The following is a 25402-nucleotide window of genomic DNA, read 5'->3' on the forward strand; positions in this document are numbered from 1 at the left end:
CGGCGTGTTTCTATTGTTATCTGTCTCTGTCCCCTCCAACACGCTCATCCTCTGACCGAGCCAGCCTGCGCTCCTTCGGAGCCCCACACCAGCATTTGGTGCCTGGGAGCCTCTGGGAGTCATGGATCTTTCTGGGCACATCCACACATCTCTCCAATTTCGACAGCTGCTGCGTCAGTATCCTCACTCAGAGATAATATTCACCAGGCAGAAGTGCTTCCTAACCCCCGTAGCCCTCATATTGGAAAGGCTCAAATATATTCCATGATGCCGATTATAATTCTGAGTTTGTTCTCCACACAAAGGAAGATTGTTGCAGATAAATACCTAAAATCTGGGTTATCCAATTTTCTGACACATGTCAAAAAATCTGACCTCAGTGATCTGACAGAGGTTTAAGGAGGACAGGGCTTTCCCTAGAAAACCAGCACATGGGATCTAATCTCCCAGGGTGATACAAGAGGAGGGGGAAGGATGGCCGCGTTCATGAGAAGCGCGGGGTACCGAACGGGAAGGAACAGCCATTCCAGTGCTGCGAATTCTGAGGAAGGTCAAGTGATTGCTAATGTATGCTGAACATAGAGATTTATTCATAACCCAACAGTGGCTGTGCTCCCCCTTTGAATTTCCAAACAAATAATTTTCCTCCTTATTCTTCCTCCCCGCCGCCCAAGTGCCAGATGCCATTTCCTTTTTTTTTTTCCCCTCCTTTCCCCCCCCCCCCCCCCCCCCCTTGTTCTTTGTTCTCTTTTTACTGCCCCACAGAAACAGATATTGTGCTTGCTGTAAGGTAAAATACTCACAAAAAATCACTAGAAAAAAACCCACAATTATGCACCCCAAATCCAAACTGGTAGCAAATTAAGCCTCTATTCTACCCCACTATTATCAGCAAAGCCCAAAGGCTGGAGAGTGAATCTTAGCAGAATTGATGGCAGGTTTCATGGTGCAGCCTGCCACACAAATCGATGGAGTGGATGGCATCTTGAGGCTGGCAGGGCGCCCAACGCAGAGGTAGGCTTCAGAAAGGTGAAGTTTAGCATGTGTGTGAAATTTTACCAGTCAACAACCATCATCTCAAGGTCACCCATCCAATGCCAGACAGAACACTGGGGATGCTGACTGAGTATCACTGGAGATTTTCAAACAAAGAAGCTTTATAGATGTAAACACATAAATATATATCTATATAGAGAGAGAAGTTGTAGATGCCCCATCCCTGGAAGTGTTCAAGGCCAGGTTGGATGAGGCTTTGGGCAACCTGGTGTAGTGGAAGGTGTCCCTGCCCATGGCAGGGGAGTTGGAACTGGATGATCTTTGAGGTCCCTTCCAACCCAAACCATTCCATGATTCTATGATATAAGATTATTACCAGTGGACAAAAAAGGTAGTACAGAATGAGCACAACAAGTATGCAAGAGAGAAAACATGACTGCTGGGCTGTGGTATGCATATTGGAAACTATTCTGTGAAATACTTGCCAACTAAATTTTTGAAAAGAAAGAAACGTAAAGCATCCCAGGAAACCTCTCTGACTACTTCTTCAGTGTCTTGATACAGCATAGAGTATGTCAACCACTGAACTATGGAAATGTAAGGAAAGGAAGACAAAATAGACAACTCTTACAGCAATTCTGGAAGCAGGCATGACAGATTGCTGAACCACAGGCACATAATCAGCAATCAGTATTGTGATACTGAAACAAGAGAAACAGTTAGCCCACCGTGGCAACTCAGCTGAAAACACCAGAGTCCAGAACACATAAAATAAAGCCAGAGGAATTGCAGAGAATGAAAGTCACTGGCAGAGGGAAGCAATATTACAAGTACCATTGGGGCTGACACGGTAGAACACATTTAAATGTAAGCTAAATTAGATTTGAGGCCTGAATTGAAGTTAAAGTCATAAAAGGCAGCGCTGCTGGTTTGCTACAGACCTCCAGGGCAGGTTGAGAAGAAAATGTTTTTCCCCCATATAGGAAGCTTATAAAAAAAAGTGCTAGAATAAATGTGTAGGAAGAATCATTATGGATTTAAAAGAAAAAAAAAAAGAAAAAGCCTAATAAAGGCCACATTCCTGGAGTTAGTAATGAACTGTTTTTCCTTACAGTTTATTTGGCTGTCAGCAGAGTAAAAAATGAAGCGCTTGGAAATAAGCCATATCAGAAGTTAGGTGGCATACAGAACCATTTGAGTATCTCAGCAAAGAGATCACAGTAGCAAGAAATGCTGCCCAGTACGAGGTGCCCAGGGGCACACACTGCTCTTATGCCACCAGTGGGTATCTCAGCAACCACTTGGAGATTACAGACATGTACACATCCTCCCAGGCATTCCCAGCTCCCAGCCCAGGTACGGCCTGTGATAAAGGGCAATATATACATATATAGGGCTAAAAAAAAAAAATCCCAACACTAAAAGAACATACAGTGTCTAAGGAGCATTGCCAGGAAATCCATGACACACAGCAGACACAGACAGCCGATGTGGAAGCTAAGCCAGTAACATGTGGAATTCATCTGAAAATTTAACCAGCTACAAAATCAGTAATGAGTGCCAATATGACTCAGTAGAGCCAAAACAAGCAGAATCAGCAATAAAATGGAAGGATTGTAAATAGATCCAGGATGAGGACTGGGAAGACTTAGAAACAAGCAGTAACAAGTAAACTTTAATTGTTTAACTGATGACAAGCTGCAATGAATACTCTAATTAACAATTAAGGTTTTAATGCACGCACAGTGTCAAAGGTGTAAGATGTTAATCACTCAAGCATTGTAAAACAATGGCAATGGATAGCTTACAAAGTGAGAAGACAAAGTTTTTTCCATGCACTGTGGAAATAACAAGAGATCTCAGGATTCCTACCATTTGTCAGGTGGTTTTGGAGATCTATTGAAAGCACAGTTATGTTTTAATTATAATGATGTTCCTTCCACAGATACTGTAATACTTCTAAACAGCACAAGTCTTTATCATGCTTGAACATAATATTAGACTGGGATTAACCAGGTTTTTCTGACTCCAAGGAGCAATATTCCCTTGAAGCTGGGATGCTGCACCACTGGCATCCAAGGTTTCAGCCGCAGCACACAGGAGCAAAGCAGCTCGTGGCAGTGCTGGCATGCCACGCTACGGAGCGCCTGTATGCAGCCCAGAGTCCCTTATGCTGTGGATGGGCAGTAAAACTAAACTGAAAGAGGAAAAAAAGGAGTAAAAAAAGGCAGAAAGCAGAAGGAAGGAAAACCAGCAGAATGAAAAAAGCAGTTTAAAGCAGAATAGGGAGGGCAGCTGTTGAAAATTTGGTGGGGAAGGTGCCAGTGGGAAGATAGGTCAGGAATAACTTTTAAAGTGTTTATGAAGGGCTGAGGCCAAACAGTCCATTTAACTTAGGTAGTGAATGTTGGGGAAAGTGCTTTAAAGAACTACAGCTGTAAAATATCAAATAAGAAAGGTTTTGAACTGTTAGATAAGCTTGTTAAAAAGGATACTGCAGAAGTTGGCAAGAAAGTTAACATTCAGGGAGACAGAGTATTCACATTTTTCGAGGCAATCCAGGATTCACATTTCTAACTCTGTTTTGTGATTAGAAATTATTTTTCTATCGCTTCTTATAACCTGCTTTAGATTTACACATGAAGTGAACCCTGTCACCAGAGTTTTTACTGCAGGACAACTCCTTCACCTGCTCCAAAACTCATCAGCTTTGCAGCTCTGAACTATGCTTAGGTGTGTCTATCAGTGACAGCTGTGCCTACCTCTGTGTTGAAAGATTGGAGAGGGCACAAGGGTGGGAAGAATGGTCTTAATTTAAAAAGCAAACAAAAATCCTACAAGAGTTAAGTATCTCATTCCTGCTGTTTGTTCAGCTTAGCTGCTTCGCTTATAGCACTATGATGCTACCCACTGATGACTGTATTTATTGGGTTTGTGTAAGCTGATGGTGATAATTAAGATAAATTGAGTAAATAACTACAGTAATTACAAGAGTTAAGAAATCTATAGTTATATGAAAGCTACCTGTATGTAATCTCTCTGAATTATGAAAGAAAGAAAAAAAATAAGGAGGAGGAGGAGAGCAAAAGAAACAAGAGAAAAAGCGACAATCCATGCAGAAGTACCTCTGGTTCGATTTCCAAAAAGACAAGCCTGCACACTAGTTTACTTTCTTTCTGTGGGACAATACTTTGAAGTCACTACTTCTGTTTATCAAAACGCCACGTGCAACAAAGGCTAAAAATCCTATTTTTGAACTAAAGCATTCCAGAAGTTAGTACAAGTCGCCAGGTGTCTCCCTTAGCTGTTCATGCAACTACGGCAGCTCTACACGCTGAACACACATCGTCAACATTCTTCTCATCTTTTTCTGGTTTTCTCTCCTTCTCTCACCCCACCTTTCCAGCAAGTCACCTCAAAGCTAACGGAGAGCATGTGATTTTTAATTACTTTTGAAAGCTAAGTAATTATATAAGATACTGTGTACATTTGAATTAGTTTCCTAAGACTAGTCATCTTAAACATTAACTTCTAAGCAATGGATGTTTTTCTTTAACATTCTAAGCACCGTTTTCTCAAAACCTGAGAGTCTAAAGCAACAAGATATTCTCTACTCACACAGAGGTTCACTACAACTAGGCTAAGCAGCATATTGTGACAGTTTTGTTACAGTCAGAGCTCACCATCAACTGTTTCCCTTATGCAAAGCTAACATCTGCATTGTATGAGTTTGTTCAAGCTTCCAGCCACTGCATACATAAACCTCAGCTGAACTAGAAACAGAAGCAGGATATTAGGGCAGATTTCGATTAGATCTAAGGAAGAAATTTTTCACTCTGAGGGTGGTGAGGCACTGGGACAGGTTGCCCAGAGAAGTTGTGGCTGCCCCATCCCTGGAAGTGTTCAAGGCCAGGTTGGATGAGGCTTTGAGCAACCTGGTGTAGTGGAAGGTGTCCCTGGCCATGGCAGGGGGGTTGGAACTGGATGATCTTTGAGGTCCCTTCCAACCCAAACCATTCCGTGATTCTATGATTACCCTTACTATAATTTTAAAAAGCCACCTTTCCAGCCTCTACTAAACCAAACTCCTCTTTACTCAGAAATACATAATTACTGCATTTCATATAAAATTTGGCACACTCTGCACGGCAGAGCTCTAAAACACTCTTTAAAACACGGTCACGACAAGCAAACGCTTAGGAGCCTGTGCTCCGGTGCGTTCTGTACGCAAACGCCTAGAAAGCACGTTTGCATTCCAAGACACCGCTGAGGTGCGCCGCGCGCCTCAAGAACATGGATCTCACTACGGTTCCCCTTCTCCCGCCGCGGGTCAGAGGCAGTCGGATGCCCACGGTGTGTGCCCCCCCCCCCCCCCCCCCCCCGCCATCCATCCCCGCTCCAGGCATCCCCCACCCCAGTTCCCGCTCGCATCCCTCGCCGCTGCACCGAGCGCTCCCGCGTGCCCGCACCGCAGAGGCCGCAGCACCGGCGCCTCCGCCGCCACGTGAAAACCAACTTTCTCAACGGCGGCGCGGGAGGCCGCCGCTCGCCCGCGGCTTTAGCACCTCCGGGACAGCCCGGCCGGGAAACCTCCCCCGGGAGAGCGGGCGGCGAGGGCTCCCCCGCCCCGCTCCCACCGGCTCCTCGCCGCTTCCTCCGGGCAGCGCCGGCAGGACCTTGGCCAGCAGCTCCCCCCGCACCCCGCGCTCTCCCCCGGCCCCGCCGGAGCCGGCAGCGGAGGGGCCGGCGCGGCCCAGCGGCGGCGCGACCGGGCCGCGGGGCGGGGCAGCGCCTGAGGGGAGACGGGGCGCCATGTCGCGCGCGGCCCCCGCTGACAGGGGCTGGGGAGGGGGGGGGGGGGGCGGGGCGCCGCGAAGGGAACGGGGGTGCGAGGGGACCGGGGCGACTCGTGCCCCCCCGCGCCCCCCCCGCCGCTCGGTACCTGCCGTAGATGCCCTCGGTGATGCGATTCCGCTTGAGCGGCCGCCGCAGCTTGCTGCAGTCCGCGCTCCGCCGCTTCATCCTCCCGGCCGCCTCCGGCCCGGCCCAGCCCAGCTCGGCCCGGCCCGGCCGGCCCCGCCGCGCGTCCCGGCCCCGCGCTGCCCCGGCCCGCTCCGGTCACGGCAGCACCATCCGCCCCCGCGGGGGGTTCCCTCGCGCGGGGCTTTTTTTTTTTTTTTTTTAATTTTTTTCCCTGGGAAACAAAGAAATAAAAATAATTCCTGGTCCGTCCCTCCCCGACGCGTTCCCCCGCGCAGCCGCCGCGCAGAGCCCCGCCTTCCCCAGCGCTGTCCAACCAAGCGGCTGACCCCGCCGGAATGACGGCAGGCTTGGCCAATCAGCAGCGGAGAAAGGCAGACGGACGGCCGAGGAGGCCAATGGCGGCATCAGAAAATTGGTCCCGCCCCGCACCATCGAGCGGCCCGCCCACATCCTTGATTGACGGCCGCGAGAGCCCGTCCAAGAGAACGATTCGTTAATTGATGGCTTGTGGGCCAATTCCTGAGTAGGTTTTGTTCTCTTCCCGCCTACTGTCCTTCTGGGCTTGTTCCCGCCCCGTGTTGTGATCGACAGCAAGACTACCCAATGGAACAGACAAATAAAAATAAAAGGACAGCTCAGCTATCCACTCGGAAACGGAAGAAGGAGGGCTCAATTTCCTCTGTCACCGTAGCATTGACTACCGCCCCATGCACTTGATTGACAACCTCGCTGGCAAATAGGCTGTTGCGAAAGCTAAGTCTCAGGGTGCAAAGGTGAGAGGAGGCAGCTTCTTGCGCCCTGTACTTCCCCCACAGCGGGGCCCTGTGCTGACGGCTCACAGGAGAGTAAAAAACCCCTCAGAGTAACTGACGGACTCCTCCAGCCAATAAAGAACGCATAAAACAGAGTGACAAGCGATTGGTCCAATCGCGGGGCAGGAAGCTAGGGGGGCGGGGCGTATAGGCCCCTCTTTCCCCGATCGGCCCAAAGACGGACGGTGGCTGGAGATGGGCCAATCAGAAGCCATAAGGGAAGCCGGCCTTCGGCCAATAGGAGGCTAGTCCCTAAGGGAGGCCTGTGAGGAGGAGCGGGCGCTCAGCCAATGGGAGGCGGGGGGCGGGGCGGGAGGGTCCCACCGCCCGGGGCTGCCGAGTCACGGCCGGGCGCCGCCCCCTCCCGTGCCGGCGGAGCGGGAGCGGGGCCCGGGCTGGGCCTCGGGCCGCGGCCCCTTCTGCGCTGTGGAAACCGGGAGGAAACCAGTGGCGGCCCCCGAGCCTGAGGGAGGCCGCCGGCACGGCCAGGCCCGCCCCGGCCCCTCCGCCCGCCCGTGGGCTGACCGGAGGGCGGCCGTGCCCGGGGCGCCCCGCGCCGCTCCGTGTCTTCTCCGGCCTCGCCCGGAGCCGGGCTGAGTGCTACGGTCCTGCGTCGCCTCTCGGGGGGGATAACGGGCCTCCCCGAGCACGGGTTCCACGGCGCTGGGCTGAGCGGGAGGAGTGCGGGTCACGGTGCGGCGTTAAAAGGGGTGTGGAAGAACGTACGTGAGGCGTCTGGTCCCCTTGGCCCGGTTGATGGGGACGTTTCCCTGGCAGCAGAGCTCTCATTTGAAAGTTAGTTCGTATTTCGCCCTGTCTGAGGTCACCAAGCTTAGATCTTTCTCTTTGAGAGGGAGTTCAAGCTGGAAATCTGAGCGTCAGCGTTTACATGTCATCCCGAGGGAAAAACATGAGTAAATTCCCAGCCTTTGGTGTCTTTTCCCTGAGTGGAACACTGATGGGGCATTCGGTAACAAGTGTCAAAAGAGCTAATTGTGTTCGTTTGACCAGGGCAAATGGTGGAAGGAGTTCTGGGTCGTTCTTACTGTGAGTCCTAAGGGTTCGTCAGAGGAAACATGAAAGCAAATTCGATATATTGCATTTATAAAACACACAAAGACAATGCATCAGTTAGCTAAATACATTTCTGAGTTGCTGTTTCAGCTATTACCTTTTTCTTGTCTAGAGAAAGTCCACCAGGCATTCTGGTTCTGTCTGAATTACCCACATGAGCGCAGAATTGCCGTGAAAAGGAGCTGAGTGTGGATCTTTCTGCATCGGGATTTTTCTGAAGCCAGGGCAGCGCTCTGCACATCTGCCAAAGTCCTTTGAGGATTGCTTAGGATGAAGTAAGGATACTGAACTTATGGTTTTATTAGGCCTAATAAAAGCTGGTAATTCGATACTGCATGTGAGGAAGGTGCAAGTTACCACCACAAATGTGAACCTTTCGCCGATGGCTTGAAAACTGCCGTTGTGCCATATAGCCTGCGTTTGCAGGAGGAATGTCCTAAAGCGGAAATGAAAGGGAATTTTTCGGTGTATGTTTTTGTCTGGTACATGTTTCTGTCACCAGTAGGTGGCTTTGTACCCATCTGCATGAGTTTTTACTCATGTTTTTACTCAAACCCCAGCATGCAAGCACAGCACTCAGTTTGAAATCGCCTCAAAGTAGAAAGTCTGAGACATAATTACAGTAGTTTAATCTCCTGGACTGCTTGAACAAAGAAGGATCCAGTTTATGGAAAGAACTGTGACTACTGGGAAGACAGTAATGTTCGTATTATGGATTCAAAAATTATCTGTCCCCAACAGCCAGACAGTTTTATCTAACAAATTACAGTGTCTGTGCATTAGGATATACTGAACATAGCTTCCACCATAGCCCTGCTCACGTGCCCAAAACGCTCCTTCTAATGGCTCCTGGTTTAAAAAAAAAAACAAAAACAAAACCCAAAATCCTGTGCCTTACCAAATGGCTCAGAACCCGTAAGGCAACAAGTACCTTGTGGCCACAACTGAAAGAGGGCAGATTTAGATTGAATATAAGGGAGAAATTCTTCCCTCTGAGAGTGATGAGGCACTGGGACAGGTTGCCCAGAGAAGTTTTGGCTGCCCCATCCCTGGAAGTGTTCCAGGCCAGGTTGGATGAGGCTTTGAGCAACCTGGTGTAGTGGAGGGTGTCCCTGCCCATTGCAGGGGGGGTGGAACTGGAAGATCTTGAAGGTCCCTTCCAACCCAAACCAGTCTGTGATTCTATGAACATGGTAATAGAAGTTGATGCTCTTATGGGTGAAGGCTAGGTCTGAATTAAAGAATCAAGATGGTGTAGGTCTGTGGTTTGGTTCACAGTCACAAACCTGCGCTCTGAATTGTGCTGTCTGCCTGTGACTTCCCAGCCTGGGGATTGCCGAGGTCTTCTAGAGTGTTCCCTGTAGCTGTTTCTGTAGCCATACTGTAAAAAACAGATGGATCTCACACATAGCGTAGGAAACCCTGCATCATCACCTCTACACGTCCCGAGGTTCTCGATTCCCTGCTGTTGGATTGGCTTCATGCATGAGAAGGTTTGTCGTGGGATGTGGGTGTAGAGCTAGACCCTAACCAACCCAAGAATGACATTGAGATTTTCAACAGGACCTTCCTCAACCTTTACGTGAAGGGACCTGGGTCTAGGATGGGTATGAGCAGTGTAAATAACTAATGGGTTTGCACGCACTTCGACATCCTACTCTTAGGAGGCCATGTTCCTCTTCACTTGCCGTTTTGCTCAGCAGCAGCTGCAGTACTACATGGAGATATCCTGGAGCGTTCCAGTATTGACAGCTGGATACATCTGTGCTCGTGAGCACTTCTTGAGTTCAGTCCATGGCAGTTGGGGCAAGCTTGGGCCCCTGACATGCCACAGATAAGGAACTGTTCCTTGTTGACGCCTCTTGGGCTTTTTATCTCTCAGAGTTTTTATTCCTGCCCCCCACACACACCTCCTTTTCTATTGGTTTGAGGTTACTGGGACGTTTTTATAGAAAAAAAGTATTAATGTGTTTGTGCTTAGCGTAGTCTCGTGCACAATGCCTCCTAATTACCCCAACTTCCGAAAAAACGTGCCATGGCTAATCATTTTTCTGGAAGCTGCTTTCATCGTCCTCTTTTACTTTTTGCCCTCAGGTGATTGTATGGCTGAATTCAGCAGCTCCTCCTACCCAGGTGAGACTGGCAGCCTTGCTGTGAGAGGAAGGTTTAATGTGTGCTTTTATTTTGCAGTGAAGTAGAGATGGATTCAGCAGTTTTGTGTATTTGTTAATGAGAAGCAAAATGTTTTTGCTGCTCTTTCAGTGCCCTCCCTTGCTATGTATGGTGTATATTTATTTATATCAAAGCAAAGGCAGTGAAGGAAGACATAAATTGCATTGCTGGTCTGTTTTCTGCTGCCTGTTTATGGTAATCTTGACTCCTACAAATGTAACAAACTTCTGAGGGCAGGCACTGCTCTGTGTTTAGTGCCCGTGAGGTCTCGGCATCAGAAGGCATTGTGCTACAATGTAAGAATTCAGTATTTTCAATATTATATATTCAACTTCATTGTGTTTTCAGCTCATGTTCTATGTTTCCCTGCCCCTGGCAGGGGGGTCGGAACTGGATGGTCTTTGAGGTCCTTTCCAACCCAAATCATTCTGTGATTCTATGATTTTCCATTTGAAGGCTTGATGTAAATAAATTAAGAGAATACAGTGGAATGAAGGGGTTAAGTATAGTCTGGAGATGTATTTTGTCCGTTGACCAAAGGAATGTGTTAGCAGAGTGTGCTGTGGCCGTAGTGTGTAACGATTTGCAGTGTTGTGCAAGGATGAGCTGATCAATCCTCACGACAGCCTTGTGTTACCCTCCCTGTTTCATCGCTAGAAGAATGAGACCGACTTCCTAGCCGTGCTGTATGTAGAGGCCACCACAACCGTCTGGGAATATGACTGTTACCGTGTCCCGGGGGACACTTCCAGGCCTACAGATCCAAGACCTTGTATCTTGGACAGCCTCTTCCTTTATGCAATGGTGCTGGTTTCCATATTAAACTCTTTCTACTGCTATTTCTGTTCTTATTCCTTCTGCCCAGATGAGGACATCATACAGATTTCTCTTTGTAACTCATTTCTTCCCTGATGCCCTCAGGGGATGAATCACCACTAACTCACAGCAACTCTTCCTGAAAAGTCCAATTTAAGCTCTTTAAATTCACCTCTGGAAAAACGTATGTCCAGTTTTTATTGCTAAATATACTTTATCTCTGTCCTACTTTTCGATCCCTCAACCCCCATCCTATGACATCCATTCTGATCATTTTGTACAATTAAATTTAGGGTTGAGGGTATTGTTTTTCTGATTACTGATGGATTAGATAGAAAGCTCTGGAATTCTTTACAAGCACTAAATAATAATGGCACCTGAATTTTTATCCGAAGTCATCTTAGTTAATTGTGATTTTTTATTTTATTTCTTAATCAGAAATCCAGTCTGCATTAATAAATTCACTGCTGTCCTGGTCTTTCCTGTCATGCAGCTTTTCAAGATGTCAGCCACATGGTGATTTTTGGATTTGGCTTTTTCCTGACGTTTCTGAAAAGATACGGGTTTAGCAGCACTGGATTCAACCTCCTGATCATCGTACTTGGTGTCCAATGCTCCGTGCTGATAGAAGATTCATTAGTTTTGCTTTTTGATGAGGAAGTCGAACTTTGTCTGAGAAGGTAATTAGTTTCTGTTAGAACTGGAATAATCCAGAACTGCTGATTTCTCTTTGTGAAGGGAATGCCTTCTTATACAGACTTAATTGCAAATTAGCGCAGTCATATTTGCAGACATTTTAGAAGGCTTTGGGTTTTTAAGTACATTTTACTGTCTGTCATTCTTTCTTCCTTGGCCCTGGTGGGGGTCTTGATACAGAATTAGTGGGGTTTTTTTCCCTTTCTTTTACTGCAGCATAATAAAGGCTACTGTGAGTATGACTGCCGTGGTCATCTCCACTGGGGCAGTTCTTGGAAAGACTAATCCTGTGCAATTAATTCTGATGACATTTGTGGAGATAATAGCTTTCCGTATGAGCAGATGGATCAACACCACAGTCCTGCAGGTATGATTTCCAGGCACATGGGAGACAGTTTCTCTGGGACTTGGGATCGTTGTCTTTTGGTGGTTTGTTAGTGCTGTGCTGACAGGAGCAGCAGGGTGTTTTATCTCGTCTCAGTTAGGCTGTGGCTGTGTTTTCATTAAGAGCTGAAGTCTGACTTTGGGACTACACTGAAGCACGTCGAACTCCCAACCCCGTGTGCTCGGTATCCGTACAGTTTGGCTGTTTCTTGGCCGTAAAGGCTGAGCTGATCTGATGGATCGTGATGCAGCACGTTTGGCCTTGCTTGTGCCCTGACCATCCCCAACACATGAATGAAAGCCTTGACCTATGCTGAGGCACTAATTGCCTTTCAGCTTTGCCCCCTGCCTGTGTCAGTTCAGTCTGGAAGGTTTCCAGTGTGAATGGTGTACCAGCCCAGTCTGGAAAGCAGCATTAGACCCGCGTTTAACATACAATGTAAACATACCCCACACTCTCTGTGTATGAACTGTGTGTTTATGGGCTGCGCTGAGTTTAGATAAATTAATCTCACAGAAATAACTCATGCTTAAGCTGTGGGACTCTGAAAATAAATGGCTTATAGGACAGTTACATGAGCAGCTGTATCAGGAACAGCACCAAAGGCTTCCTGTGGGAAGAAATAAACCACAAATTTGATTATTGATACAGATTTCAGAAAATATCAGCATGATGCATGTTCACCTGTTCGGAGCCTACTTTGGTCTGATGTTCTCCTCACGCTTCCCCGAGCCATCACCGAGGTCTGAGAAGAATGCGAGTACCCCAAAGTCGGATTTATTGTCAATATTGGGTAAGGCACTTGCTTTAACACCTCAGTTGGAAGAAGAGATTGCAGTGGGAACATCAGGAATGTTTCTGGGGGCTGGCCACAGCACACTGAAGCTTTTGCATCTGAAGTGAGGGTCTGAATGCAGCCAAGCATAGAAAACTGCTGCCACTGTGGCTCATGGTTTCTGACAACAAGCTGGTGAGTCTCAGCATGTTTCCTACCAGGCATGTAAGCCACTCCTGCAGCGACTGTGGCTTAGTTTGGTTTTGTCAGTCTCAGCATAAAGGCTATGCCAGGTTAACCATTCCCTCTCCCAGCTCAGTTGTCCCCTTTGGGCTTGTATAGGCATGTTGGTGAGGGACCCGTGCGCCAAAGTTGAGGTCGTTACTTGTATTTCAGTAGTGCCCACAGTTCCCAGCAGGGGCCAAGGCTCAGTTTCGTTTTGCAAGGTGCTGTTTAGAGATATAAAAAGGCAGTCCCTGCCTAGGAATGTAAATGAAAAGATAAAAGCCTGATGAAGGGCGGGGAATATGACACAGACAGGCACACGAGAAAGGATCCGAGTGATGATAGGCTGAATGTATAGGAGTTCCATTCTTTTTCTTAAAGAAGCAGTTTAATTTCTTTATTATCACGACTTCTGTTATGTAACTGCCACCAGCTGAACTCAGATCTCTCTGCGAAGGCCCACGGAGTCTAATTCTTGGTCAGTCTTCGCCCAGTTTAGGGAAAGAGAAATTTAAATGTTGCTCTTTGGAGTCCCTGGAGCTCTTGGTTTGCTGGAGAATTTGAGGAAATCAGTATTTTAATCTAACTCATCAAGACACTGTTGAGCCTTCATTATCATATTAGTGCAGCTTACTACAACCCAGTGCTTGCTATTTGGAGTAATTGTGTTGCCATGTTTTGGAAAATTCCTGAGGTAACCTGGGTAGAAAGGAGCAACTGAATAGGCAAATTCCTTATTGTTCCTTTTTGCATCCTGCTTCTGAGGGCTGTGTGAAGGGTGCTGAGGTCTTCATCCATATTTGGACTCATATTGTGACTTGTGTTTCCATAGCTGAGTGGATACTCATAAGAGCACTTCAGTGACATAAGTAGATTTCTTTTTCTTCATGACTGACTAACTACCTAATCAATGGAAATAAGATTGTCATAGTACAGATCATTCCGCCAGTCCTCACTGCTGCCATAGGTTTGGAATTGCCAAAATGGCCTCTTCTGTCTGAGAGGCATGGCTGTCACTACCATGGAGCACTGAAGAGGTGAAAATTAGCAATCGAAATTGGGTTTCAAGGAGCCAAGATAAGTGTGTACAAAAGCAGTAGCTGCCAGGGTTGCTAGAAGCTGGGTTTAACCATATTCTTTTACAGCGACAATGCCTGTGTCACTTCTTAATTGACTTGAACAAGGACACTTAAAATGTTACTGTCAGGTGGATTGCACAAGGGTCTTGTACCTCTGTGGCACGGAAAAGAAAACATTAGCTATGAAAGTTGACTGGACAGCAAAAAATAACGACTGGACAAGGCAAAATTAAACTGTGGCTTGTTTGTCTTGGCATCCGTGCGCTCAGAGCCATGTGCAACTGAGGGAGCAGAGACACAGACTGAAATGTGTGGCCCAAGTTGACTTAGTGTGGGGCCACCAACTCCCCTCTGCTGGCTAGGATCGTGCACGCATGAAAAGATGTATCCTGCCAAGCGCTGAACTTGTTTTACAGAGGCTGAGGTTCCTAAATGCTGACAATTAGGGCCCAGGTCATAGAAGCCGAAGAACCTGTTTTCATTCCTATTGTTTCATGTGGTCATGAAAGTGTGACACTGTGCAGTGATCTTACAGGAGGCAAGTGAATTGTTCTTTTGGACCCGTGTGCTAGCGAGTAGCTGTTCAGTAGATAACTAACTCTTTTACAAATAACGAGGAAGTTAAGCTGTGTGTAGCTGAGTTGGTGAAGCAGGATCCCCTCAGCTCAAGCTGTTGGTTTTTAGCCCTCTTCTGGAGTAATCCTAGTGGAGGTAGAGAGGATTCTGTCCTTGTGATCCAGTTCATCCTCTTTTTCTCTTCACACCCTGCCAAGAGGCAAGACAACCAGTACGAGTCGTACTGGCAGCCAAGGTGAAAGACATTCCAAAGTGCACTTTGGGTTTCTTTATAGTGATTCGTACTTTGTGAGCTGTTTTCTTTTCCTCCTTTGCTTTTGTTTTCTCTTGCAGCTGGTTTTAAACAGTTATTCCGCAGTTCCATGAAAAAGAGCAGAAATTTTGGCCAAGGACATTGGAGCAAGACCCTGGTGCCTGTGCAGAACAGGCAGGATGCCGATTGTTTGGAAATCAACAGTGGAATTGTTCCCACTTGTATCTGTGCCAATAGAGGACAAAGCTGATGTTAAAGCTGTTCTTGAGAAGAGCATCCCACCTTCAACTCTGCGAAGGACCAGGCCACTGCCAGTAGAGCTGTGCTGTGGCTTTGTGTTTGGCATTGCAGTGGTTTCTGGGGAGGGGCTGGTATAGTAGGTGGCTCTCAGGGCTGTCAGTGCTGCCAAGTGTTAACCCTTTGTTTACAGCGTGGGAATGACAGTGAATGCACAATGGAGGCTGGAGGCCTCCAGAGACAGCCTGTGGTAGACTCGCTGTGTTTCGGAGCAGGTAATGATAGTTGCTTGTCTTTCTCTCCGAGGTACTCTCTTTCTCTGGATATTCTGGCCAAGCTTCAATTCTGTACTAGCTGACGACAAGAATAAAGTCATCTACAACACCTACTTTGCCCTTGCAGTGAGTGCTGTAACTGCCTTCGTGTGGTCTGTGCTGACCACAAAGGATGGAAAATTCAGAATGGTAAGACATGAGACAAAATCCCTGCATAGAGAAGATATTTTTCTGTTACTCTTAGTAAGAGCTATTAAGTCAAAACAAGTCCAAGTTTTCAGCCTGACAGTCACTGTTAGCCTCCCAAGCTGAAGCTGTAATGTAGAAATTGTGTTCTCAGATTGTAATTTACAGTATAGAGAGGCCCGAAGTCACCCTAAAGAGATGGCACTTGCATGAGAATAGTGACCTATGATACTGGGCTGCTGAAAGGTAAGTGATGACTGAATTTTAACTCCATCTTTTTGTGGTTTTATCTTACAGACTCATATCCGCAGTGCAGTACTAGCTGGTGGGGTCACTGTTGGGTTTGCAGCACACAGGATCGAGCATCCTTGGATTGCAATGATTTTGGGTCTGCTTGCCAGTGTGATAACCGTGTTAGGATCTTACTGTTTACAGGTAGTACTCCAAACCTGAAATTGTTTTTTGTATAAGCCATATAAACTTATTCTCCAATGTAGGATACCTCAAGGGAAATCTCTTTTTCAAGGAGATTAAAGCTAGGAGACCTGAAGTCTTTTGAGTGGAGTGCAAGGTTGCAACTTGCAAGACCAAAGTTCATCTTCTAGGTCTGCAACAGATAATATGCCGTTATCAACTTGTATTTCTGTGTATCAATTCAACTTTTTCTTCTTCCCAGAGATGCTTGAATCCTGCTCTCAAGCTTCATGATACTTCAGGAGTTCATTTCACTTTTGGCTTGCCTGGTGTGCTCGGAGGTCTTGCCCAGGTTATTCTTTCAGTAATAGAAAACAAGAGTGATTTACTAAGGTACATAAATTCTTGCTATTAAGTAATAAGCTTAGCTAATCGTTATTGTAGTATGCCTTGAAAAGAGTTCTCATACATACACAAAGCCTCAACATCATCACAAATAAATTGTTTTATACCAGGTAACCTAAGATAATCTTTGAAGTCCAAAAAAAGTCAGTAAAAAAGACTTTCAGAGTTGAGCAGACTTTGGATCAAAACTTTAATATTAGCTTTTAGTCCTGTTTTCTGTCTCCCTTTTTATTTGATACTAAATCTAGCAGACATAGGTGCAAGCTGGGGGCGTGCATCCTTCCAAGACTCATTTTGGCTTTTGTGATGTGTTTTGGGGAGCTTTGAAATCAGCATTTCTCTTCGAATGAGGCTTTAACTCTGAGTCAGGAGCAAGAATGCCAGTCTGGACTAAAGCCAGTCTGGACACTGAACTGGAAGATATACTTGGGGAGATACCCTGCAAAAGCTGAGGACTCAGTTAAGGATATTCTCCATAGGTCACTTTGATCTGGCGCTGGCATCTCATTTTCCCAAATCAAGCTCAAGTTGTGTCATACAAGTTCTCTGATTTCTCAGTTGACACAGGAATGAATCGTGGTGCAGCATAACAGCCTTAAGTTTCTCGTCATGTCCTTATTGAAACAAACAAATTTAATGACATTTTAGTACCACAACGATGGTCTCTAAGGGCAAAATATGTCCTCTGAAGTCTGGATTGGGCTTCTGATAGGATCTCTTCAAGCATCTAACTGCAGCTGCAGAAAGATTTGAGAATAATGAAGTTTTTATGAGAGGTTCTGATGGAAAGTGCTGTGTAGATACAGGTTCATTCATAGTCTTAACGCGAAATTCAGCAACCATAAAAGGTGAAACACTTGTTTTGCTTTTCAGACTGGGTGATTTGCTCATGACTGACATTGGTGCCTTATGCCTGACCATCAGCATTGCCGTGATAACAGGTTTTATTACAGGTCGGTATCGAAAAACATTTCAGTAATATCTTCCTCATTTCCTTGAGGCAGGGGGTATGTTATCTTGTTGCACCTGCTGTTGTGTGAGTGCAGCCCTCCACAGAAAGAGGCTGGTTTAACTGGGGCTCTGAAGTGTGCTTCTATGGGTAAATTATTTGTAGAAGAAGCTATGAATGGCAAGGACTGTTCAAAGCCAGTCTTTTGAAGAAGAGATGTGTTGACATAAATAACCTAGTAGCACCATTCTTTCACTGGTGACGTTTACTTCAACGGAAGCTTAACAGTTGCCTTCAAATTTCAGAGAGGAGATGTGTGAGGATGAAAGTATGATTACATTTGGGTATTGTCTTAGTGACAGAGAAGTGCTAGCTAGAGCTTGTCACTTTTTAGGCCAGTTGGTATAAATCTGCAAAGTTTCACTCATGTCAGTAGCTCTCTTGCGTCGGCCAAGCGCTAGGCCTTTGATCTTTAGTGGTTTGGGATGGTCAGGGCTCATGTGTTTCTCATGTGATGTTCTGTCTGGTTTGTGGCAGCTGCAGGTTTTCTGTAGCTGTTAGTTCTGTCTGGAATAAAAGAGAAATGGCAGATGGAATTTGCTGTGCAATATGCTCTAAAATGATTTTTTGTGTCTGCTTTAATTGATCTGAAACCTTTGCATTACCTTAGGTGTAATTAAGAAGTTGAGGTAATCAAGCAGATTTGTAAAAAATATTCAGTTAAAATAGTCAAACATTCAGTGTTTAACTAATTGTTTAAAAATCTAGATGTTTCCATCTGAAATCCCAAGCTAACGATGCTGATAAGCCTGATTGCTCTAAATACAAGGCATTTCTTATGCAAGAAGTTAATGGTTTTTGATGTATTTTTAGAATCTGTCAGGTTGTTTAATGGTGTTTTACCTAGAGTAATTAATTTCTAATAACACAAGCCTTGATCCTGGCAAGGTTCTCTCTTTGTATTTAAGGTCAACTTGAGTCAAGGGGCTCTGCTGAAGCATTTAGCTCTGAATTTGTGTTTTGATCTATATTACATTTGGATGTGTGTTAGTAGAAACCTCCAGTTACACACAATCTTCCCCTTTCCCTGATGTGTGTATTTACGTTGGATATATGTGCTTTTACACATAGGTTTAATCTTAAACCTCAAACTGTTTAAGACCCCTCCTGTATCCAAGTACTTTGACGACCAGTTTTATTGGGAGGTAAGTTTCAATGTAAAATTAACTGTGTGGGAGTAGATATGGCACCGCGTTCACCTCGATTAAGAACTCTATTAAAAAGAAAAGAAGGAGGATAATTCTGTTTCACGGTACGTTTTGGATGCCCTCTGTGAAATGGATGAACTGTTCCAGAGTTGATTCAGAGCCTTGAACGTTATAAATGCACGTAGTCCTCAGCCAGGATTGTCAGAGCTGCTGGTGGGCACAAGGCTGAATCTGAAATGATCTTGTTTGTTGTAACGTGTCACCTCAGATCTCTGGCATCCTCTGGGGTGGACAGCCTGGCCTCCGTGCTCCATACATGGTCCCTGAGGAGACCTGAGCAGCATCTAAGAGAGGGGTTTTTAGAAGGCAGTGAGTGGAATGCAAGGTGCTTTTTATGAAAACAGACCAAGCCTCCTGGCCTTCGTGAGTGCAGAGCGGCTGTTCAGTCTGGTGCACAAACACAGGCCCTGGGCACCTTTAGGTGCTGAATGTGACGCTGTGTCTGAATTACAGAAAAGAGAAATGGGTGAAAATAAGGTTTTCCATTGCCTAATACCTAACCTAATAAGGTTTCCCCTTGCCTTTTTCGTATGATGATTCCATACATAAAATGTGCTGATACAACAATCTTGTCTTCACAGTTTCCCCATTCGGCCGTTGGATTTTGAATGGAGGAACCCAGAACCCAGACGGCAGATTCGAGCAAGATAAGATTTTCCTGTTTTTCGCTAGGGAAAGTGAATAGCTATGGTGTGCTGGAAGAGCACTTCAGTATCAACTTGCGGGCCCAGAAAAGCCATCCCAATGGACACAAAAAAATTAGTAATAAACTGTTCTAGTTATTCTTGAAAGATACAGGGTGCAAATTTACAGAGGCAAACTTACAGTTCATTTAGTTTTTCTGCTTTGATGGTCTTTAATTATTTCTTTGTAGGATATGTACAAAAAAGTTGGCTGCATTCATTGCTGTGACAGCTTATCAATCAAAATGCTTGGAAACTTTATTTTTAGCTCCCAAGTTTAAAAGCCAAAATGTGTATTTTAAAGTATAATTTTTCAAGGAGTGCATACTCAATTCTTACTTAGTGAAGCATTAAAGTACTTGTTTTTAAGCTAAATTAATTCTGTTGAAGGCCCTGTTAAGCAAGGATTTGATGAGTGAGCTGGATCAGGGCCAGAACTCTGCATCTTGCCAGACTGAACTCTCGGAGTTATCTGACTGCTTAAAGAAAAAAAATAAATCGATAATTACTCGGCTCAGGCTTGCTGTTTGGAAGTTCAAATGGCAAGAGGTTAAATTGTTCTGCTTGTGGACAGCGCCTCTGAAATCACTGGAATTACTCATATTTATTTGGCAGCAAAGCTCAGAACAGCCTGTCTGCGCAGGGACAGGCTGCACCACCACGGGGTCAGCGGCCCAGAAGGCTCTGGCTGCCCTAAGGGTGTGGATGACTGGAGAAATTGGGGAATAGTCCTTGGTACTGCTTGGCACCAGGGCTAAAATCCCATTTCTGGAGTGTCTCACGTTGAGCTGTTTCACTCCGAGACAAGCAGGAGGCTTTGATTCTGTGCAAACGAACTCTTGTTTTTAAATGGATTGTGATCTTCAGTTATTCTTGTTTCAAAATAGTTACCATAGAAAAGCTCTTTCAAAAACACTTACATAATAAAAAAGTCAAAATGTGATTGGTTTTGTTTATTCAGCACATTTGCTTAAAAACGAAGTACTGAGGAAAAACGTATTCTTGAAGACAAAGCCTGAGCTCTTTGATGCTCACTGTGGTAATGCTGCTGACCTCAATTAATTCCTTAGGGAATTAAGCAAAGTAGATCACTGCCATTAAAGAAGCCATTCAGAGACAGGTTTCAAGCACTGGAAAAGTACTTGCAGAGGAAGGGTCAGTTTTTCTTATTTCCAGGTCACAAAATAGCCAGTGATCTGCTGAGTTTTCAGCTGCCTGGCTTCTGCCAGTGCCACTCAGCCTGGATACACACAGAGTTGTGTTATCTCACAGTTACACAACTACCTTTGTAATAGTGTAACCCAGGCTCAATTTGGGTTCTTAATTTCCTTAACTTTCCAGCAACCAACCAAACATAACTCCTGCAACACCAATGGTTTCTGCTGTTTCCTAGCAGGAGTGCTTTTAAGGAAGAGTATTTTATTCCCTCCCTTTCCCCATATCTCTTTCATCGTTGATTGTTTTAAGCAACTAGCCTAGGTGAGCGCATGGGAAGGGGCAGATACAGGAAGAGCTCCCTCACCCCTCAACCGACTATGCTACAGGATCAAAATTCTCACCACTCCTGACTGACCCTGGTCTGAAGAGTGCTCTTCCTTTGTTTTACAGTGGTTAGAAAACAGTTAACAGCAAGATTCGTGCATGAGATACTTCTATGCAGAGCTGCTACGCAGTTCGTACTTGTGCATCTACCTCGTCATCCACAGCAACAGTAAGTTGCTACTCACTGGAGACTTCCTCATTACTGTCATAGGATAAATTAAATATTCAGGGAAGGGGAATAAAAATCCCAAAGCAGCATTGTTCTGCATTACGCAAGAAAAGCCACACACCAGTTAAGTTTTGAAATTGAGGAAATGGTTATATTGTCCAGATGTAGGAAATATTTAATAAATATATGTTAAAAAGTTGTTTTGAAGCATTTTTAGTAAGTCTTAGATCGTAAATAACATCATAGAAACAGCTGGTTAAATACATCTATCTTCCACTATAGCAAACATCGTATCATAAAAGTGACTGCCATGGGTACGTGTAGCAATCTTACATCTGTCAAAAACATTGCAACATTTAAATCAACATACCAGAGTAAAAAAGTTAAACAGAATAGAACCAGAATTTTTAGCGCTGCGATTTAAGCGTTCCTTGGTTTATCTTTATAGACACAATTGAAAGTCACCGTTTACAAAATGGTTTTACAAAACTTGGGGAGTGTGCAGATAAAAAACCAGCATGGCCAACGCACTTCCACAGGCGTGTTCATTGCCACAAATCTTCCGTGCGACCAAACTTGAAGACCAGTCCTCTGTTTCAAACAGAATGAAGGGAGGTGAGCACACAACAGAGCAAATCAAACACCTCACGTTTCAAAATACACGATTTCAGGGAGCAAGTTCTAGTCTTTGTAAACCCAGTTCCTGGTCCTGCAACAGAACTTACGCGGACAGATCTCACCGGCAGTTTATTCACCCATGTCTCGTCACAAAAGGAACAGCAGGTTACAGCAAGTTTCAGGTTTTATCATTAAAAACAAATTAGGTAAGAAACAAAGGAAGATAGTCTTACCCAAAAAAGATGAACGCATTCTGGAAAAACACAGCTATTCCTGGGTATACGACTGTTTTTTCTAACAAAAAAAGAAATCTCCATAAATTCTTTGGAAGTCATTTTCAAGAACATCTCATCTCTGACATTTCAGAAACAAAAATAACCAGTTTCATTTAAATAGGAACATGAGGTGTCTACGTACTAGGAAGCAGTTGAGTTAGGGGGGTCTGTTACAAGATGGGATTTCCAATGATCCAGGGGTGAAGTAACAACAACCATTTAGTGCTGTTGCTACTACACAACAAATCTGCCTAAACCTCATTGTTCTCAGGTGGAATTAAGAGGGAACTATGCAGCTTATGGTGGATCCCTTTCATTCTCTAACAAGATGGGCCTCTCCAGTCTCTGCCGCCCAGTCGTGGGACACAGAAGACAAGCATAAGCCTCGTCCCACTGGAAAGTTCAATTCAATGGCTTTTGTGCTCCCCCAAATCATTCAGCTTTCCAAGTAAAAGAAGCCTCTCCTGTTCCCTAACCCAAAAACGTGCATCTCAAATGCAGTGCTCATAAAGACTGTAATTATCACACGGGATTGCGCATCCTGTTTGGAACTGTGTGTAAGTATATATACCTATATATTCATGTATAATGACAGTATACAAAATGGGAGTGCACATTAGTAGCACAACTGTGCAACTAATGGTCTGGGTTTCCCTGAAAATCTCCCGTGAACTGAGTAAGGCCAAAGCTGACGAGAATGTAAATTAAACAAAACCACCAGTGTGCCCTGACTGATATGAAATTCACTTCAGCTCCAGGTACAAGTCGTAGCTTTACATTTACGTAAGTAACCTGACTTCCTTTTGAAAAACTACGCTGCAGTTTCCATGTCTTTCTCAAGAACTGCCTTCGTAAAAAGTTACTGTGGTACATGTTTGTGGTACATGTAATGGCTTTAAATTGAAAAAAGGCAGATTTAGATTAGATCTAAGGAAGAAATTTTTCACTCAGAGGGTGGTGAGGTACTGGACCAGATTGCCCAGAGAAGTTGTAGATGCCCCATCCCTGGAAGTGTTCAAGGCCAGGCTGGATGAGGCTTCGGGCAACCTGGTGTAGTGGAGGGTGTCCCTGCCCATGGCAGGGGGGTTGGAACTAGATGATCTTTGAGGTCCCTTCCAACCCAAACCATTCTGTGATTCCATGATTCTATGTTAAGGTACGAATTTAAATAGGCATTTTGAACTAATTTAGTATGTAGGATTTGGGAGCAATTTGCACAAAATCAGTAATTTTTGTTCTGGGAATAAGTGTGCACTCAGGGAATTATTCCCGTATAACTGCAGCAGTTTAATTATATCAGTACAGTTCCCAGGTGACCAAGACCTGTGTTTCTCATGAGGCAAGTTGGAAGCTTTGTGACTTGTAAGTCAATAAAATGCACCCCAATAGTAGCAGATAGTATCACAGAATCATAGAATCATGCAACAGTGGTGCATAGGGAACCAAAATATTAAAACTGGTCCTGCCTAGCAACTATCTAAAACAAAGTTCTAAAATTCAAGAGTCATGTAAAATACTTTAAAACTTTCAAAACCAGATCAGGTCATGTTCCATGCTGTATCTTACCTTTAACAACATAGCCTCCAAAAAGGATCCACATGGAAGCAATCAGAGATCCAAAAGCCATCATAAAACCGATGAACAGCCAGATCCGAGCACCTTGAAAAAGACGGAGGGATGTTTTGTGCCTGAGTCCGAGGGCAGACACTGGTGACCACAGCACACTTTTGTTTCAGGGCACTTGCTGTCACACACCAGAGCTACGCACAGATACACACCGTGCACACTGGTGCAGCTCTTACAACTCTTCCAGGACTTACTGGCTTCTCAGATCTATCGCTGTACCACAGCCCACACCACCGTACCTGTTTGTCCCAAACAGCCTTCACTGTAACTGTCACCCCGCACTTGTCCATTAGACACCGCATTGATCCTGCACGAGCAAAACAGGGTAAAACTGGGTAAACATGGGTAAAGCAGGAAGCAAATGTTTACAAAACGATAGGAAAAGCTTCTCAGAAACCTGTATAAAAAGACTGATGTTGTATTTCTTGCTGCTTTTTTTTGTATTTTTTTTTAAGGGGTACAAACCTAAGACTTAAAAAGCACTTTTTCAAAGACTAACAAGACTTGGACCTGTACTACACACCTTAAATCTTTTTAAATGGTTCATTACTATTAATATCAACAAATATAAGGACGATATTAGAGATACTCAGTAACTTCATTTGTTATTCTTAGTTACCTCTCCATTTAAATACTATGCGTTCTTTTATTGATCGCACAAAAGAAGTTCTAGGAGTGTGTAGCTCTGATGGAGAAATTACACTTACATTAGGAACGCAATAGTGGCTATAACCCCACAAGCATGGTATGAGTGGTTGAAATCTTCCACTTTAGGGTATTTTACAGCTGCATCTATGATTATCCACCAACCTGTAAAAAACTGTTAAAAAAGAAGAGCATAACAGCTTAAAACATGGACCAAGCCTTTTAACAAGATTGCTCTGGAAAAAATAACATATAAAATCACTCCTCAGGTTTCCACCCCAGAGTCAACTGATAGCATAACTCGTTTTGCTATCAACTTAGTAACAAGGTTAAATGCAAAGCCAGAGATTTACCTACTCCCACAGTTATTACAGGGGTAGAAGCTGCAAAACTTCAGTAGCACGTGGGTGCAAGCACCCAGAACAGATTTTGTAGTTATCTCTGCTGCTACATACAAGGACATGCATCTCCGTTTGTCCTTTAACTTCCAACGGCTAATAATTTTTGGCTCACCGACAGCTGACTGCATCTAAAAAGCCCGAAAGCAGCAGAAGAGAAGCTTGTACGCACCAGCACTCCCGCCGCAACAGAAGCGATCGTGTTTCGTTTCTCTCCCCAGTCAACACACTCCGAGCACCTCAGGCTCTCAAGAAAACCTGACATTTTCCAGCGCTCCGAAGAACTGCACAAGAAAAAGGGACATTTCCTTCAAAGAGGACACCCACCGCACACCGAGGGCTGGCACGGAGCATCGTGTGAGGCAGGTTACAACTGCTGAAAATTCCACAGCCAGGGCGCCTTCCCGAGGAACCACCGAGCGGAGCAGCTGACGGCGTCCGGCCGCCACACCCCCCCCCCCGCCTCCACCCCGACCCGGGACACCACCGGAGAGGCGACGGCCCCGGCGCTGAGGGGAAACCACCGCCGGGCACCGCGCCCGGCCCTCGGAGGGGGCCCTGCCGCTCTCCCGCGCCTGAGGCGGGGACATCCAGCGGGGCTACGGCAATCGGGGGAGGGGGGACGGCACCGGCCACGCTTCCCGCCCCGCCCGAGGGGCGCCTCACGCCGCGTCTCCCCGTACCTGAGGGCGGGAAACGGCCGGCGGTCCCCGGCGCGCGCACACACAGCGGCTCCACACTCCGCCAGCACCGCGCATGCGCGGCACGCAGCTGGTGCGCCAGCGGCGTCGTGAGGCGGGGCAGCAGCGCGCAGGCGCATTGGCTGCAGGCGGGGTCCCACACGGAGCCTGCTGCGCATGGGCTGCAGCA

At 45.6% G+C, this 25402-nt stretch overlaps 3 protein-coding genes across 5 annotated transcripts in view; 1 reads left to right on the forward strand and 2 right to left on the reverse strand.

Moving 5' to 3' along the window:
• The window catches only part of MACO1 (macoilin 1), a 30142-nt gene extending 24112 nt beyond the window's left edge, over positions 1 to 6030 (reverse strand). For both annotated transcript variants that reach the window (XM_086626065.1, XM_086626064.1), the window contains exon 1: positions 5939 to 6030. In XM_086626065.1, the coding sequence (XP_086482191.1) occupies positions 5939 to 6018 (80 nt within the window). In that variant the 5' untranslated portion in view covers positions 6019 to 6030. The remainder of the gene's footprint in view (positions 1 to 5938) is intronic.
• A 3724-nt stretch (positions 6031 to 9754) lies between these two features.
• LOC104379469 (RH-like protein) lies at positions 9755 to 20202 on the forward strand. Of its 2 annotated transcripts, XM_086626298.1 has the most exons (11): positions 9755 to 9965; positions 10644 to 10667; positions 11347 to 11533; positions 11766 to 11916; positions 12586 to 12727; positions 15386 to 15543; positions 15838 to 15975; positions 16217 to 16347; positions 17233 to 17312; positions 18440 to 18513; positions 19158 to 20202. In XM_086626298.1, the coding sequence occupies exons 1-11, from the start codon at positions 9863 to 9865 to the stop codon at positions 19182 to 19184; spliced, it is 1215 nt and encodes a 404-aa protein (XP_086482424.1). In that variant the 5' UTR covers positions 9755 to 9862; the 3' UTR covers positions 19185 to 20202. The 2 variants fall into 2 exon arrangements, with proteins under 2 accessions (XP_086482424.1, XP_009985057.2); XM_009986755.2 differs by lacking the exon at positions 10644 to 10667 and having other exon boundaries at positions 9755 to 9998.
• On the reverse strand, positions 19356 to 25289 carry TMEM50A (transmembrane protein 50A). Its single transcript, XM_086626299.1, has 7 exons — positions 25216 to 25289; positions 24705 to 24816; positions 24197 to 24309; positions 23729 to 23796; positions 23430 to 23522; positions 21822 to 21882; positions 19356 to 21561 (listed from the first exon to the last, which is right to left on the reverse strand). Exons 2-7 carry the CDS (start codon positions 24795 to 24797, stop codon positions 21516 to 21518), a joined length of 474 nt encoding a protein of 157 aa, XP_086482425.1. The 5' UTR covers positions 24798 to 24816; positions 25216 to 25289; the 3' UTR covers positions 19356 to 21515.
• Positions 25290 to 25402: the final 113 nt, after the last annotated feature.

Source organism: Tauraco erythrolophus, chromosome 24 (assembly GCF_009769465.1).
Source record: "Tauraco erythrolophus isolate bTauEry1 chromosome 24, bTauEry1.pri, whole genome shotgun sequence".
Classification (NCBI taxonomy): domain Eukaryota; kingdom Metazoa; phylum Chordata; class Aves; order Musophagiformes; family Musophagidae; genus Tauraco; species Tauraco erythrolophus.